Source organism: Ctenocephalides felis, unplaced genomic scaffold, assembly GCF_003426905.1.
Source record: "Ctenocephalides felis isolate EL2017-DRISC unplaced genomic scaffold, ASM342690v1 CF-g0.4_SCAFFOLD_01886, whole genome shotgun sequence".
Taxonomy (NCBI): domain Eukaryota; kingdom Metazoa; phylum Arthropoda; class Insecta; order Siphonaptera; family Pulicidae; genus Ctenocephalides; species Ctenocephalides felis.
Window position 1 is genome coordinate 176,740,541 of NW_020538040.1, and position 14,502 is coordinate 176,755,042.

General features: G+C 29.6%; 1 protein-coding gene across 1 annotated transcript; it reads left to right on the forward strand.

Moving 5' to 3' along the window:
• Positions 1–3,743: 3,743 nt before the first annotated feature.
• LOC113376307 lies at positions 3,744–13,623 on the forward strand. Its single transcript, XM_026616211.1, has 11 exons — positions 3,744–4,431; positions 4,500–4,715; positions 4,775–4,929; positions 4,991–5,102; positions 5,669–5,826; positions 8,641–8,753; positions 9,609–10,492; positions 10,558–10,773; positions 10,830–10,984; positions 11,048–11,159; positions 13,226–13,623. Exons 1-11 carry the CDS (start codon positions 3,744–3,746, stop codon positions 13,387–13,389), a joined length of 2,973 nt encoding a protein of 990 aa, XP_026471996.1. The 3' UTR covers positions 13,390–13,623.
• Positions 13,624–14,502: the final 879 nt, after the last annotated feature.

The following is a 14,502-nucleotide window of genomic DNA, read 5'->3' on the forward strand; positions in this document are numbered from 1 at the left end:
ATAATGATTCATGACACCTTGAAATGAACGTAAAAAAATTCAATTATAACAATGTTATGAAGCAATATGTTTTGCATATTTCAAACAATCTATAAACAATGTATTTGTTATAATAAATTTAGAATTTTTTATTAGGGAATTGAGATATTATCATTTATTGCCGTCGACAATAAAAAAGCATCGTGCCTTTCTACTGAAAGTAATTAGCTCGAAGCATAAAAAATATCAATACTAAAATGAAAATACCATATAATTAATGGATAGTAAATTAATAAAATTATATATATATATATATATATATATATATATATTTATTTCGATGTTCTATATTTATTTCGATGTTACATTTTTTGTTTGTGGCCAATGTTTAGTTCACAAGACTTCAATAAAATTTTTAAATATACATTGTTTAACTAACTACATTGTTTATTAGTTTTTTATTAAAAAAAATATTGTTAATTTTAAATTAGATTCAGTATTTTTTTGTATAACCTCTATAAAAGCTTACACTTGGGTGGGATAAAAAGGACCAATCCTGGAAAGGTGTAAACAATAAAAATAGTAAATAACGAAATAAATTAAGTTAAAAAAGGCAATTTTATAGAACTTGCCTTACCGTATATCAATAATTTTGGATTTTTGGTATGTGATAAACTCGATCAGTTAAATTTTATTGTTGATTCATACTCAATAGTGATTTTGTTATTTTTTCATTTCTATTTTGTCATATTTAAACAGTAATCAAAACTATGTGTGCTATGAGCTGCTGTGATGTTAATTCATTTACCCAATGTTTCTAGAAGACAACAACCCAGTGGTTGACCATTCTCTTTAAGATGAAATTATATTAGATGTATTATTAAAAATTATTACATATATATTGCTCAAACCAATTATATATATATATATATATATATATATATATGCAGCAACGGCCTCAAATTTGATTTTTATTATTGTAAAGAGAAAATCTAATGCCACTACTACTAAATATCAAGCTGGCCAAAGTGGGTATTGAACCCAGAACCAAAGTTGCTGCACCGACTTCTTACCATTGAGCCATGCTCAGCTCTATTTTTTTGAAAAGTTAACTGCAGCAAAATGTTCCAGACGATATAAGATTATTTCCTCTTACCCTATGAGTCAGTACATTGTTCTGAAATCGTTTGCGATAAAATAACATATTTACACAATAATTCTAAAGACGGCAATGGGCATTATTCTTTAAGTCTATTATGCGTTGTACAAATATCGTAAACAAGTGAACGTTCATGTGGGTTTGATAGACTAAATAAACAGTATAATAATTCATAAGAACAAATCCTTATCGTCTACACTCGGGCGGGTCATGATCCGTCGTGACGCAAATCCAATTCTGTGACGTTGAATTTGATATATGAACACTAATCCAGCATATCAAAACGAAGCTGATTTTATTTCATGTTTATGGGATGTAGATGATATGTAATATTTTAGAAAATAACATTTGATAAGAAATTGTTAAAACTATGAGATTTCGAATTTATAGCATCCTCGTGGAAATGATAGTAGCGATATAGATAAAATTATTGAAACATTGGATTAAGTAATCATATGGAAATGATAGCTTCAAAGAGGAAATCAGATGTCTGTACGAAATTTGTTTTTTTTATGTTTCATTTAACATACTGAAATATAAATTTTCTTAAGTAATATCTGTACCATCAGGCGTTTCACATATAAAATCTAACTTCTCGTATGCGTCATGACGCATCAGAAAGATGCAGTTATGATAACATTCTTTTTTGACGTTTTTGGGTTTTCTAGGTTAGGTTTTATGTCTCATGATCGCACGGCAAATACATAGCATTTTAACAATTTTTACTATCAATTTATATGAAGAGCACGCATATTCATTAAAAGTAAAATGATTGTCAGAAAATTCATTTCATTTTTTTATGGGTGCTCTGGTGAATTAGTGGTTAGAGCTATGGACTTTGAATCAAGGCGTCCGACAGCCTGATGTCAAACAGTAGTGACATCGGTTTTACATGGAAATATAGATCGGTTTTACATGGAATATGCACGAACATACTCATTATAACCGAAATTGCAATAATAAATTCATAAAATACGATGCCATATACAAAAGCCTAAACGACACAAATCAGCACAACAGCTTTTAGGACTTGTTAAGTTCGCTTTATTGCTGATAAATGAATTGAAAAAAAAAATTAAAAATTAACTTTTCGATGGGCTTTTTAGATGCACAATTTAAGATGCTGTAGATAAATTATAAAGAGTTATGTTTTGTTAATTAAATATGTCATTTTGATGCAAAATAAATTTATCTTTAATAAAGTGATTACGAGCAACATTATCATTTAAAAGTTAACTGAATAACGAACTGAATCAAAATGCAAGTATAAGAGTTTCCACATAAAAAGCTTGAACATTTTTTAATGAGCAAAAAATTAATATCCATTTCTAATTAGCTTTTTCTTACACATAACCTGCTATAGGTTATGTGCAAAATTTTTAACGACGTAGAAAGTGCTGTTTTGTCAAATTGCATATCATTTTAATACAACAAGAATTAATTAATCTAATTAATTTCATCAGGAAATGAATAGGTGTAGTATTGAACATTACGATGATGGCTTAGATAGAATAATTAGTCAAAAATAAATACAGTAATCACCTTGTAAATTAAGCAGCAGGTTTTTTGCGTAATTTTTTATGAATAAAAACGGGTTTTGCGCATGATGTTGCGTATCAGGCCTAAAGTACGTAAGCTAAATTTTAAGGAGACATGCATTTGTAGAAATTGTGTAATATTTCATAATATTTGTCAAGTTCAAAGTCTTATTTCATAAGTTTTGTAATTATATAATGATACAACGTGTAAATCTACAAGAATGCTATAATTATAGTACCATTTATATAGTATTCAAAATATCTTTATAATTAGAATATTTAATAAAATTTTTAAAATAAAATTAGTACAAGTTATTGAACATGTATATAGAGCTCTGCAATAGCAATATTTAATAATATAAATATAACCCTTTTCTTGGTGGGCATTTTAAGCAGAAGAGACATTGCTGCACGAGCCAAAAAGACGGCCAAGTATAGTGAATTTTTCAAACATTACCAATAATAACACATTCAAAAATTAAAAACTACACTTCTAAGCAACTAAAAATACAACAAGAAATGAAAAATTAGAATTCTCAATAACTGAACACAAAATGTAAAAAAATGAAGCAAAATTTATCACGTCCAAAGGCAACACTCATAGACGCAGGTCGACAAGCATATTCTTTTTATTCATAAATATCCAAATTTAACTAAATTTTTCGTCCAAATTTTTGCAGCCGCTTCTTAATGATATAATTCCGTATGTATCTATCGCGTGTTATTTAAAACAAATCACTGTCTCTGTTTATCTTTATATAATAGATATTAATTTCAATAAATTCAAGTTCATGATTATTCATTATGCGAATATAAAAGGCAAACACATTTTTGAATGAACTTTAGTTTTAGTCAAAATTTGATGTAAAGTGTTGAGACACAGTTCCTTCAAAATGGATTTGATAAATGTATTACTATTATTAATTACATTTATAGGAACATTTATTTACTATTACTATAATTATTCTACTTATTGGTCGTCAAAAGGAATCGCAAGTTTCAGGCCGCTTCCATTTCTTGGAAACTTCAAAGATGTCGCTTTGGCCAAAATAAATTCGGGGCTTTTTATGAAGTCTTTGTATGATAAGACTAAAGCATCAGCTTTAGGAATATACGTGTTCAACAAACCTTCATTGTTGATACGGGATCCTGAATGGATCAAAACCATTTTAGTTAAAGATTTCAACTACTTCCACGATCGTATCGTGGCTTTAGATGGAGATAGTGATACTTTAGGAACAAAAAACCTTTTTAGTATTAAAAATCCAGATTGGAAACAAATGCGTGTCAAACTGACGCCAATTTTCACGTCAGGAAAAATGAAGAACATGTTTCATCTCATGAATGATGAAGGAAAAATTTTAAATGAATATTTACACAAATTAGCTGATTCCAAGGAACCAAGTGACAATGCAAGGGAATTAAGTGCAAGATACACCACTGATGTTATTGCGACTTGTGCTTATGGAATCAAAGCAAACTGCATGAACAATCCTGAAGCTGAATTCAGATCAATTGGAAGAAAAATATTTGAAGTTAGTCTTAGACGAGTGTTAGAATTGGGTTCATTTTTTTTCTTTCCTAGAGTCGTGAATTTACTAGGTTTAAAATTATTCGCGCATGAAGGAACTGAGTTCATCCGTAACACTTTCAATGAAACTATAAGAATTCGCGAAGAGTCTAAAACAAAACGACACGACTTGGTTGATGTCCTAATAGACTTAAAAAATGCTCAAACAGCACCAGGAGAAATGAGTAAACATAACTTATTTAAATTTTTTTGCAATTTGTTTCATAAAATTTTGAGCATTTTGTTTTTGTAGGATTCGATGGTGACACTTTGGTAGCCCAAGCAGCTGTATTTTTCACTGCTGGTTTTGAAACCTCTTCTAGTACAATGTCTTACAGTTTATATGAATTAGCTATTAACCCAGACATACAAGAAAAACTTCGTGCTGAAATCAAAGAAATACTTGAGGAAGACGACATCACTTACGAATCCATCAATAAAATGTCATATTTAGACATGGTTATATCAGGTAAATATTGCAGTAAATCACAAAACTGATTACATGCTATATAATATTTTGTTATTCAGAAACGTTGAGAAAATATCCACCATTGGCGTTTTTGGACCGAAAAGTAGCTGATAATTCAACTGGATATCGTCTTCCAAAACCTCATGACGATGTAGTTTTGGAACCAGGAACGCCGATATATATCCCTATGCTTGCTGTACACATGGACCCAGAGGTAAATGTTAAAATCGATATGAGTGAAAATAAGTTAGATAATTTTTTTTTATATTATTTAGTATTTCCCTGATCCGGAGAAATTCGATCCAGAAAGATTTACTGATGAAGCCAAAAGGAATAGAATTCCCTACACGTATTTCCCATTTGGAACTGGTCCACGCAACTGCATCGGTAAGTACAGAAATTCTAGTCATGAAGACGCATGCGGTTTGTAATATCAAAGACGACTATGCTTTATTTATTTTAATTTTATCAGAAAATAACTGCAAACTGGTATACAAACTTGTTTGACACGTAAATGCCCTTTATTGCAGGGAATTACCCTCTCTTAATAACTTACAAACTTGTTGCAATAACAGATTCATAGTACAAGCTCTGAGCAATTTGTAAATGAATCAAAAATAATTATCAATAGATCAATTAAAGTTAATCTCATTGTGATTAAATCAAGGTGCCAAACTTATACATATCAATTATTCCACCTTTTTGTGGATGTTTGAATTGAAACGTGCATGCATACAAATACACGACTTTGAAATGATACCGTTCTTCTCAATATCGATCTATTTATTATATTGTTGTGCCAAATAATTAATTTTGATGTATATGTGATCAAACTTACATAGAAAAATCTATGTAAGTTTGATCTGAAACTTCAGTCCCACAAATTTGCATCTATCTGTGTTATATCCTCGTATCTCTCGGCTTCACTTTTGTTTTCATTACCATCGTTCCAGGTGAGAGATTCGGTCTTCTGCAGACAAAACTGGGTCTGGTGCACATGCTAAAAGACTTCACCGTCCATCCGTGCGCGGACACGCCCAGCAAGATCACATTCACTCCGTTGTCCTTCTTGCTGACTCCGAAAGACACGATTAATTTGAAATTCTTGAGAGCTTAAGACAGCACCTGTCAAATTCTGTGGCCGATGGTAACAACACGAGATAAAGTTATCCTATAAAGCGACATCCATTTGACGACCTGTGTGTAGGAGTGTCGCCTATAGACGACATATTGTGTGTCAAATTTTACTTTATTATTTATCGTCGAGTTAAATTATTGAGAATTTTAAATTGCTAATGTGGTTTTTAGTTATTTTATTATATTGATAATTACTGAAAAATCTAAACAATTTTGTGTAACAAATACTTGAGCGGCTTGGTGGCTCGTACAGCAGTTGCACACGTGTGAAACATACTCTAGTAGCAAAAAGGTAATAAATCATAAATCTTGAATTTTTAAATTTTAAATACAAGTTTTCGTGATATATAATTTTTACAGTGAACATACTCGTGATATATACTAGTATATCGATTTTTGTTCATCAAGTCGTTAATAACGTTCATATTAACCCTTTTCACTCGGATGCCGCCGCTCCGGCAGCAAAATACATATACATCTCATTTTGCGAGTGAAAAGGGTTAATACGCAAACTTATTTTTTCGTGTGAAATTTTTAATATGTTTCAATATTATTTAATTTTCCTCATATACCACCTGAAGTGAAATGATACAAAAATAATTCATAGAATTATGTGTTTTAATTCCTGAAACTAAAGTCTAAGAACATTTTCCCCAGCAAAATATTTTTTACCCAAATGTTCTATAATACAAGTAATTTTACTCACATATATTTAGTGAAGCTTACACGAATTTATTACAAAATTAGATACTGTAAATTGTTATTATTTCAAACATCTCATAATTTAGAAGTAATCTTAACAGCGGCTTAATGACATTTATATGATCTGCAAATTTGTTTTTTATTCGTTGTGCAATATTGATACGCCTTTTAGATATTGATTGATGATAGCATTGTTAAATTATGGTGATATTTATGTAATTAGTTTGATTTGATAAGATGTATATCAAATTATCTTGTTATTATAGTGTTTTTATTGTAATTATTGTAGATAAGTTGCTTAGGAGCACCATTATTAGTCAATTTTTGTGAAATTGATATTAACCAAATAATGAAAATAGAGGTTGTGACTAATATCATCGATCAAATAGATTTATGTTATAATCATGTTATAATTAAATATATGACTAAGCTTATATTGTATGCACAATTAATAAAATGTAAATAAATATATAAATAAATGAATTTTTGTTTTTATTAAATTTTTGTAGGTTATAGTAATTGCAAAAAAAAAAATCGAAAATGATTTTTTTTGCATATCTTTAATATTTGAAAAAGAGAGATCTCATAGGAGATAATCTCTTAAATGCATTTACACCCAGCATGTTGTATGCAGCAAATGTATATTATTTTTATTGACAATAAAATAAAAAAAATTAAAAAAAAAAAAAATTGCTTGCCAAAAATAATTATTAGATGTATGCGTATAAAATTATCAGATATGTTGTATAGGTTTTAATAATGAGTACAATTTTTTTTTTTAATTCTGTATAATGTACTGAGCGCAAAGAGTGCAAAAAATGGTCATGCAGTTTTTTTGAGAGAACATATCATCCGATTAGAATGATTCAAAAAATATTATGTAGCCGGTGTATAGAAATCATTTGTTTAAAAAAATCGAAACTGATGTCAAAAGTCGATTTTATAAAAATTTAAATAAAATTTAGAAAAATCAATTTTCTCTAAATTTTTCAAAAACTTACATTAAAATTTTTTTTTTTGAAAATTTTCAATTTATATCAAAATCCTAAAAATTTCACACACTTTTGTTGTAATGAAGTTCCGAAAAATAACCTGTTTGCCTGCCCCAAATCATCACTTATAAATAAAATAAAATCTAATGCTGCTTTTTCTTACCTCTCAGGCTGCATGATGTCAGCATTTCTTCGCAAAATTGCAGAGTCAAATTTTTCACACACACACTTTATTATACGCGAAATTATGCAAAATTGATTTAATTGGCACTTTTGTTTTAATAAATAATTTACGCGAATTTTATTACTTACAACACTCACTTCTATTTTAAGAGGTCTTTTTTATTAAGCTGAAACAAATTTGTGGATTAGTATGAAGGGTACGATCACAATTTAAAATAAAATAATGATAATAATTATATAATTAGTTAGTTATATAATCATTTGACAATTTCCTATCTATAACCTAGTTTACGATTAAACCTATCTATATAACGCAATTATCTATTTACACTCGATATTAATACAATTTATTGGTAACTTTGCAAAAACATTTTAAGCAACTATGTTTTAAGTTATTAATTTCTCATTAATTAATTTAGGTAATATAATATTATTATATCCTTTGAGAGGATAATTTATATTCTCTAAAATGTTTTTTTATTTTTGCTTGGTTACTAATAAATTGACTAATGAATTAATAAATAAGTGTAATATGGTTCGTCAACGAAGGGTTTTCACAAAAACTTTTGGAATTGGTGTATGTGTATGAAATGGTTCCTATTAGCAAGTTGTAACTTCCCGAAAAGTTAAAAAAAAATACGAGATTAGAATTTATGTAGAAAATCGGCAATTTTGATTAGAAAATTAACATGATTCAAAAATATCGATAAACATCGAAAAATAATGAAGATAATTAGAGTTTTATTTTTGTGAATCCTCAACGAGACGTGTGACCGTACCCTTAGGAATCATGCCTAGAAAACAAAATGCACTGACCTTTGCTTATAATCACCGATTCTTCTGGAACATCCCGATTACCAATTTGTTGTCTGAAGAATAAAGAATTTTTTTTTTTTTAAATGTTCTATAAGATATTGACTTGTGCTAAAAAAACTGTACATTACCTCAGGATTTCCAGAAGAGAGCTGACTAGGAACCTGGAACCAGGAATCAGAAATCGGGAACAAGACACTATCACTGCACTGTAATACTATAAATGCATTTATAAAACTATACAACACTAACAAAATTATTAAACAAACTCGTATAAAAAGTGCTCAAAAATCGAGAAAAATTATTACTTCGAGTCAAATTATTTAACCACGAGCAAAATCTTGTGTTTTGAAACTTGTGATCAACAAAATTATCACCACTAACGATAAAATACATAGAAATTTGTTTTTTCTAAGGCATCTCTATTTTTATGGTTGGTTCTTGTAAATCCTGATATCTTGACTGGTTAAATAGATAACGTCCAGTCTGGTAACAAAGTCTTCCAACCGACACTTGAAAACTACCAGGAACAACGTGGTCTAATAAATCTTATTTCTGGCAAGTAATTCTATCAAGATCATCTTCTGGGACGAACATCTGCAATACTAATTACAACAATATTTTATATTATTTTGAATAGATTTGATTTTATTTGTAAAACATGAAAAAAAAACATTGTGTAAACTGTTTTTTGAAAAAACAATGCATTAATTGCGTTTTTTTGTATTTTTTTTATTTATTCAAACCGATTTAAGTCATTTTGAGTAAAAGTAATAAATTAAATTGTATTTTAAATAATAATTTTTGTACTATTTAATAATTCTGTAGTCATAAATCTTTTAAATGGAATTAAATTTTTCGCCAAATTTTTGCAGCCGCTTCTGAATTGTATGATTTCGCGTGTGTATCATCTATCGCGTGTTATTTTATACAAATCACTGTCTCTGTTTATCTTTATATAATAGATATTAATTTCAATATCTTAAAGTTCATGATTATACATTATGCGAACTATAAAAGGCCAACACATTACGGAATGAGATTTAGTTTTAGACAATATTTGAAGTGTCGAATACAGTTCCTTCAAAATGGACTTGATAAATATATTTCTATTATTACTTACATTTGTAGGAACATTTATTTATTATTACCATAGTTATTCTACTTATTGGTCGTCGAAAGGAATAGCAAGTTTCAGACCGCTTCCATTTGTTGGAAACTTTAAAGATGTCCTGTTGGCCAAAGTGAATTCAGGAGTTTTCATGAAGTCTTTATATGAAAGGACCAAAGCACCAGCTTTAGGAATGTACGTGTTCAACAAACCTTCGTTGCTGGTACGGGACCCTGAATGGATCAAGACAATTTTAGTTAAAGATTTTAACTTCTTCTACGACCGTATTGTAGCTGTGGCTGGAGATGGTGATACTTTAGGAACAAAAAATTTATTTAGCATTAAAAATCCAGATTGGAAACAAATGCGTGTGAAGCTGACGCCCATTTTCACCTCAGGAAAAATGAAGAGTATGTTTCATCTTATGAATGATGAAGGAAGAAACTTAAATGAATATTTACACAAATTAGCTGATTCTAAACAACCAAGTGACAATGCAAGGGAATTAAGTGCTAGATACACAACCGATGTTATCGCGACCTGCGCTTATGGAATCAAAGCAAATTGCATGAACAATCCAGAAGCTGAATTTAGATCAATTGGAAGAAAAATTTTTGAAGTTAGCTTCAGACGAGTGTTTGAAGCAAGTTCATTTTTCTTCTTTCCTAGAATTGTGAGTTTACTAGGTTTAAAATTTTTTGCCCATGAAGGAACTGAATTCATCCGCAACACTTTCAACGAAACTATTAGAATACGTGAAGAGTCCAAAACAAAACGACACGATTTAGTTGATGTACTAATAGACTTAAAAAATGCTAAAACAGCACCAGGAGAAATAAGTAAAAATTGCTGATTTATTTTTCTATTGGTTTTATAAAAATTTATAATCATCTTGTTGTTGTAGAATTTGATGGTGACACTTTGGTAGCCCAAGCAGCTGTATTTTTCACTGCAGGTTTTGAAACCTCATCTAGTACAATGTCTTACACTTTATATGAATTAGCTATTAACCCAGATGTACAAAAAAAACTTCGTGCTGAAATCAAAGAAATAGTTGCGGAAGACGACATCACTTACGAATCCATCAATAAAATGTCATATTTGGACATGGTTATATCAGGTAAATAATGCAGTACATAAAACTGATCACATGTTATATATTACTTTGTTATGCAGAAACTTTGAGAAAATATCCACCATTGGCGTTCTTGGATCGAAAAGTAGTTGATAATTCAAATGGATATCGCCTTCCAAAACCTCATGACGATGTTGTTTTGGAACCTGGAACACCAATATATATTCCGATGCTTGGATTACACATGGATCCAGAAGTAAGTAATGAATTCAATATGAAGAAAAATAAGTCAAATATACAAATTATATATATCATTTAGTATTTCCCTGATCCTGAGAAATTTAATCCTGAACGATTTACTGATGAAGCCAAAAGAAATAGGATTCCCTACACGTATTTCCCATTCGGAACTGGTCCACGCAATTGCATAGGTAAGTACAGAAATTCTAGTCGTAAAGACGCAAGCCAGCTTGTAATATCGAAGACGACTTTGCTTTATTTATTTCAATTTTATCAGAAAATAACTGCAAGCTGGTGTACGAACTTGTTTGATACGTAATTGCCCTTAATTGAAGGGAATTCCCTCGGTTAATAACTAACAACCCTGTTGCATTGATAGATTTATAGTAGGTATAAGTTCTGAGCAATTTGTTGAAAAGATATATATATATATATATATATATATATATATATATATTGATAAATATATTTATATATATACATATTTTTTGGATGTCAAAATTGTAATGAGCATGTATATATCTTATACTCTATATCGATCTATATTTTGCAATAAAACGTCATCATATTCATTATTCATTATTATTAGGCACCACTTATCTATATAAGTAGTATCTTAATTATGTGGTTTTCGAATATACTTTAATTGAACTTACTGAAAAAAGATTAGATGAAAACATCTTCCATGAGATAACAGAAAAACATGTGGAGAGATTATTTTAGGAATGAAGTGGCATATTTATTTGTTGTATAAAAACAATCATTGGAAAACCCATCCGTACTTTTTACATCAAAGCAAAATTATAATTGTTAGATAATATTTCTATCGAGGTATTTATTTTAAATATCATTATAGCCGATGTGAGAAAATAGAATATGGTATAATACGTGTTCAGAGTGAAAAGCCAATATTTATTAAATTATCTGCTTCTAGCTCAAATATCCTTATCCCCTCAATGTCTATAATTTCTTCAAATTTTATAGCAAATCAACATAATAGCTTATAGATTTTTTTTATTGCTATTCAATTATTGTAAAAAAAATATAGCAAACTTTGTAACTCCCATTCCACGAATTTGTATCGATCTGATTTACATACAAACGGCACATATATTATTTTCATAATAATAATAAATAAAAAATGGTGGTCTGCACAAAGGCAGGTCCATGGTGCAAGAGCCTCATAAATTAATGATTTTCTTTCCCTTATGTGTATATTATTCCTATTACCATTTTATTACCACTTTTCATTCACTTTTATACATTTTCCTTTCCAAACTTCTGCTCCATGTTTCCTGGCCTTGTACTTTGGCGTTCGGTTCCCTATATTTTTTTGTGTTGCTTCAGTCATCAATCATCTGCATTATTCTTCTTCCCAATTCCTTTATTCCTTATATTTTTTCGTTCGAGGACATCGTGTAAAACAAGGCACTTTTTTATATCATATATTATTTATTATTCATAATTTATGTAATTTTATATAATCTAATTTTTTACTTTGTCATAGAAGTATCTAGTTTTAATTGGTAACATATTTTTGATCTGAATTAAATTTTATATTTGAAACTGAAAATTGATTTTTTCATTTTCACTCGTAAGGTGACCATACATCCCGGTTTGGCCGTGACAGTCCCGGATCTCCGGTTATTCCGGATTATTCCGGTTTTTCGAGAATTAATAGGCAAAAATGATGAAAACAAAATTTCTAAATTAATTATGAAGGAAATTGAATAAAATTTCATACAAAACTCAAAAGCGAAAAAAAAACATTAGATCGAAAAATGTAAGATGTAATTTTGATTTATTTTATAGATGAAAAACTATTTCATAGAATCAAGTAAAATAAATTCCTACTAAAAGTCCGCTATTCTTATAGAAGAAAAGATTTATACAAAAAAATGTTTATTGTATCCTTAAATGGCATTTTTTATTATCACACCCCACCCACCGTCTAGGATTACTGTAACTAATAGCTGCCATCCCGGTTTCAAAAATTTGCTCATCTTACTTTTCACTGATATTATCCGTAACGCAAGTTTGAACCCGGTATCTTTTGGTTACAATTTGTCATAATGTTTATCAATATACTGATGTATATAATAATACAGTGATAGCAGTATATACTGGTATTACTGTATCGGCATGAACATACATGGTATATGGTATAATATAAATTCATTGATGGCTCACTAATCTGATCTGATTTATATTCTCATATCTCTCGGCTTTACTTTTGTTTTCATTACCATCGTTCCAGGTGAGAGATTCGGTCTTCTGCAGACAAAACTGGGTCTGGTGCACATGCTAAAAGACTTTACCGTCCATCCATGCGCGGACACGCCCAGCAAGATCACATTCACTCCGTTGTCCTTCTTGCTGACTCCGAAAGACACAATCAATTTGAAATTCTTGAGAGCTTAAGATGACACCTAGCAAATTCTGTGGCCGATGGTAACAACACGAGATAAAATCATCAATTTTTTTTTTACTATTTCTTTATATTTTTCAACAGCAATCAAAACCTTACGTCTTATGAGCTGTTCGGCTAAAACTTCTGACTTCATATTTTTTTAGATGGTAACCCAATGGTTAATCCATCCATATTTGATGATTTTGGATTAGAATTAATCTAATAGGGCTGACTTTTTATTGGTGCAGCAATGTCGGGTAAGGGCTATTTTTACTTGGAAATATATTGCTATCTATATTTCCAAGTGAAAATCGTTGTCACTGCTGCTTGACAACAAGCTGCTCGAAGTGGGTATCGAACCCGGGACCTCCGAAACAAGTCCCGTCGCTCTTAACCGCTTACCTACGGGCAAGCCCAAATCATCAAATAGTGTGATTTTTCGATAAACAAGACATCGTGGTAAAATAATATTTGCAAATAGGTTTGTCTCTAAATAGAACAACGTGTGGTATTTTTGATCAATCGCAACCGCACGTTAGTAAAACTGTAACATGCAAATGTATATATTTCAAGTTTTTTATCATGTTTCTAGAATATTATTATGTTATTTCCAGATTCTTTTGGAAGTAAAATATTTAATTGTTAAATGCATTTTTATGCAATTACTGTAAAATCTTAAAATAATATGTGTCACAGATACTTGAGCAACTTGTTGGCTTGTACAGTAGTGTTACCCCTGGGCAAATCACTCTCGTACTTCCAAACTCAACTTTTTAATTTTCAAATGTAAGTTTTCGTAATACATTATTTTCACTAGCGTTTTGATTTTAAGTAGAATTTTAAAAATGTTCATAATTATATCGAGCTTGCTTATACTTTATATGATAAATAATATTTAACATATTATTTATCATATCAAGTAAAAGCAAGCTTGATATAATTATGAACATTTTTAAAATTTTACTAAATTTGCTTGAATATATTGCTTGATTTTGATTATGAAATTTTTGAAATATTGTTAGCGTTTGACATTTCTATTTTGAAAATCATACATCTTCTGAATTTTTCATTTCTAATTATTAGTTGTCGTGATATGTAATTTTCACGGTGAACATACTCATGAT

Coding starts and splice junctions, on each gene's coding strand:
- LOC113376307 (XM_026616211.1), top strand. CDS start 3,744: ATGAAGTCTTTGTATGATAAGACTAAAGCATCAGCTTTAGGAATATAC. Junction 4,432..4,499: donor AACAGCACCAGGAGAAATGA/GTAAACATAACT, acceptor TTGTTTTTGTAG/GATTCGATGGTGACACTTTG. Junction 5,103..5,668: donor TGGTCCACGCAACTGCATCG/GTAAGTACAGAA, acceptor CCATCGTTCCAG/GTGAGAGATTCGGTCTTCTG.